Here is a 978-nt window from a genome sequence, read left to right as displayed (position 1 = left end):
GTTCGCGTATCAACCAACTGGCTATTACGCTCTTCTTGTAATCAACTTGGAGCAGTCTCGGTCCATCGTAACCTGGCTCCCTCAACCTGCGTCTGGACAGTAAAAACCAATGAAAGCACTTTGTCCACCCAAAAAATTGTGTATTTAAATTGTCCAGACATCGTCTGCAATTGTGTTGGCTAGAGACGTGGACCTGGGAATGCTGTGGGGGTGTTCAAGGTTGCTTGACGTGGCATCAGCGCTGAGCGTGGCTGGCACCTGTCGCAAGGGGCGAGCGCTCGTGCTGCGTCACCACAAGGCCGCCCAGCTTGTGGTGGGCTTCTTGGTGCGCCACCTACTGTCCGTCGCCGGTTCACCCTTCTCTCCGCACTTCACCTCCCTTCCCCAGGGTACCACACTTAACTCCGATGAGTGTGATCGTGGTTTAACACGTTCGTTGGGTTGTTGCTTGTGGGCCACAGCACGCTACACCAGCTTTTACGAAAGGTTGGAGCTCTCCTATGCGGCGCAGGCCCTGGCCCGCCGGTTGCCTCTGCCCAACCTCGCCCTCGATGACAGTGGCATCGGCCCGAATGGCCAGTCGGTGGGCGATGATTGCGGTCAGGAGAACGAAAGTGAAGAAGGAGAAGAAGAGTCGGAAGACATGCGAATCGAGGAGGAAGAGTTCAAGATGCTTCTGGAAGAGGGGAAGACTTACGTCGAACGACCGTTGCCGCCACACCCGCGACACGGCCTACTGGACATGCTCGACGCCGTGTGGGTGCGCATCACTGCACGATTGCGGCAACACAAGATCGAGCAAGAGGAGTACTGGGGCGAGTACCGTGGCTTCCGCCAACCACCCGCCAGCGAGCTCGCCGAGATAGTGCGCAAGGTTTCTCACCTCTTCTTTCTTTTCGCATATCGTTCCCTTTTCTAGCCGCACCAGCTAACCTCTCCGATCTTCAAGCATGTGGCGGTAAAGAGCTTTGTGCAGGT

At 56.3% G+C, this 978-nt stretch overlaps 1 protein-coding gene across 1 annotated transcript in view; it reads left to right on the top strand.

Moving 5' to 3' along the window:
- ACA1_250940 (uncharacterized protein) overlaps nt 1-978 on the top strand; it is a gene marked incomplete at both ends in the record, with an annotated part of 2,238 nt that overhangs the window by 976 nt on the left and 284 nt on the right. Inside the window, 2 exons of the mRNA XM_004367452.1 lie at nt 158-350; nt 462-865. Of these exons, the coding sequence (XP_004367509.1) occupies nt 158-350; nt 462-865 (597 nt within the window). The remainder of the gene's footprint in view (nt 1-157; nt 351-461; nt 866-978) is intronic.

The sequence above is a fragment of the Acanthamoeba castellanii genome (assembly GCF_000313135.1).
Source record: "Acanthamoeba castellanii str. Neff unplaced genomic scaffold scf7180000084768, whole genome shotgun sequence".
Lineage (NCBI taxonomy): Eukaryota > Discosea > Longamoebia > Acanthamoebidae > Acanthamoeba > Acanthamoeba castellanii.
This window is presented reverse-complemented; position numbering and strand designations above follow the sequence as displayed.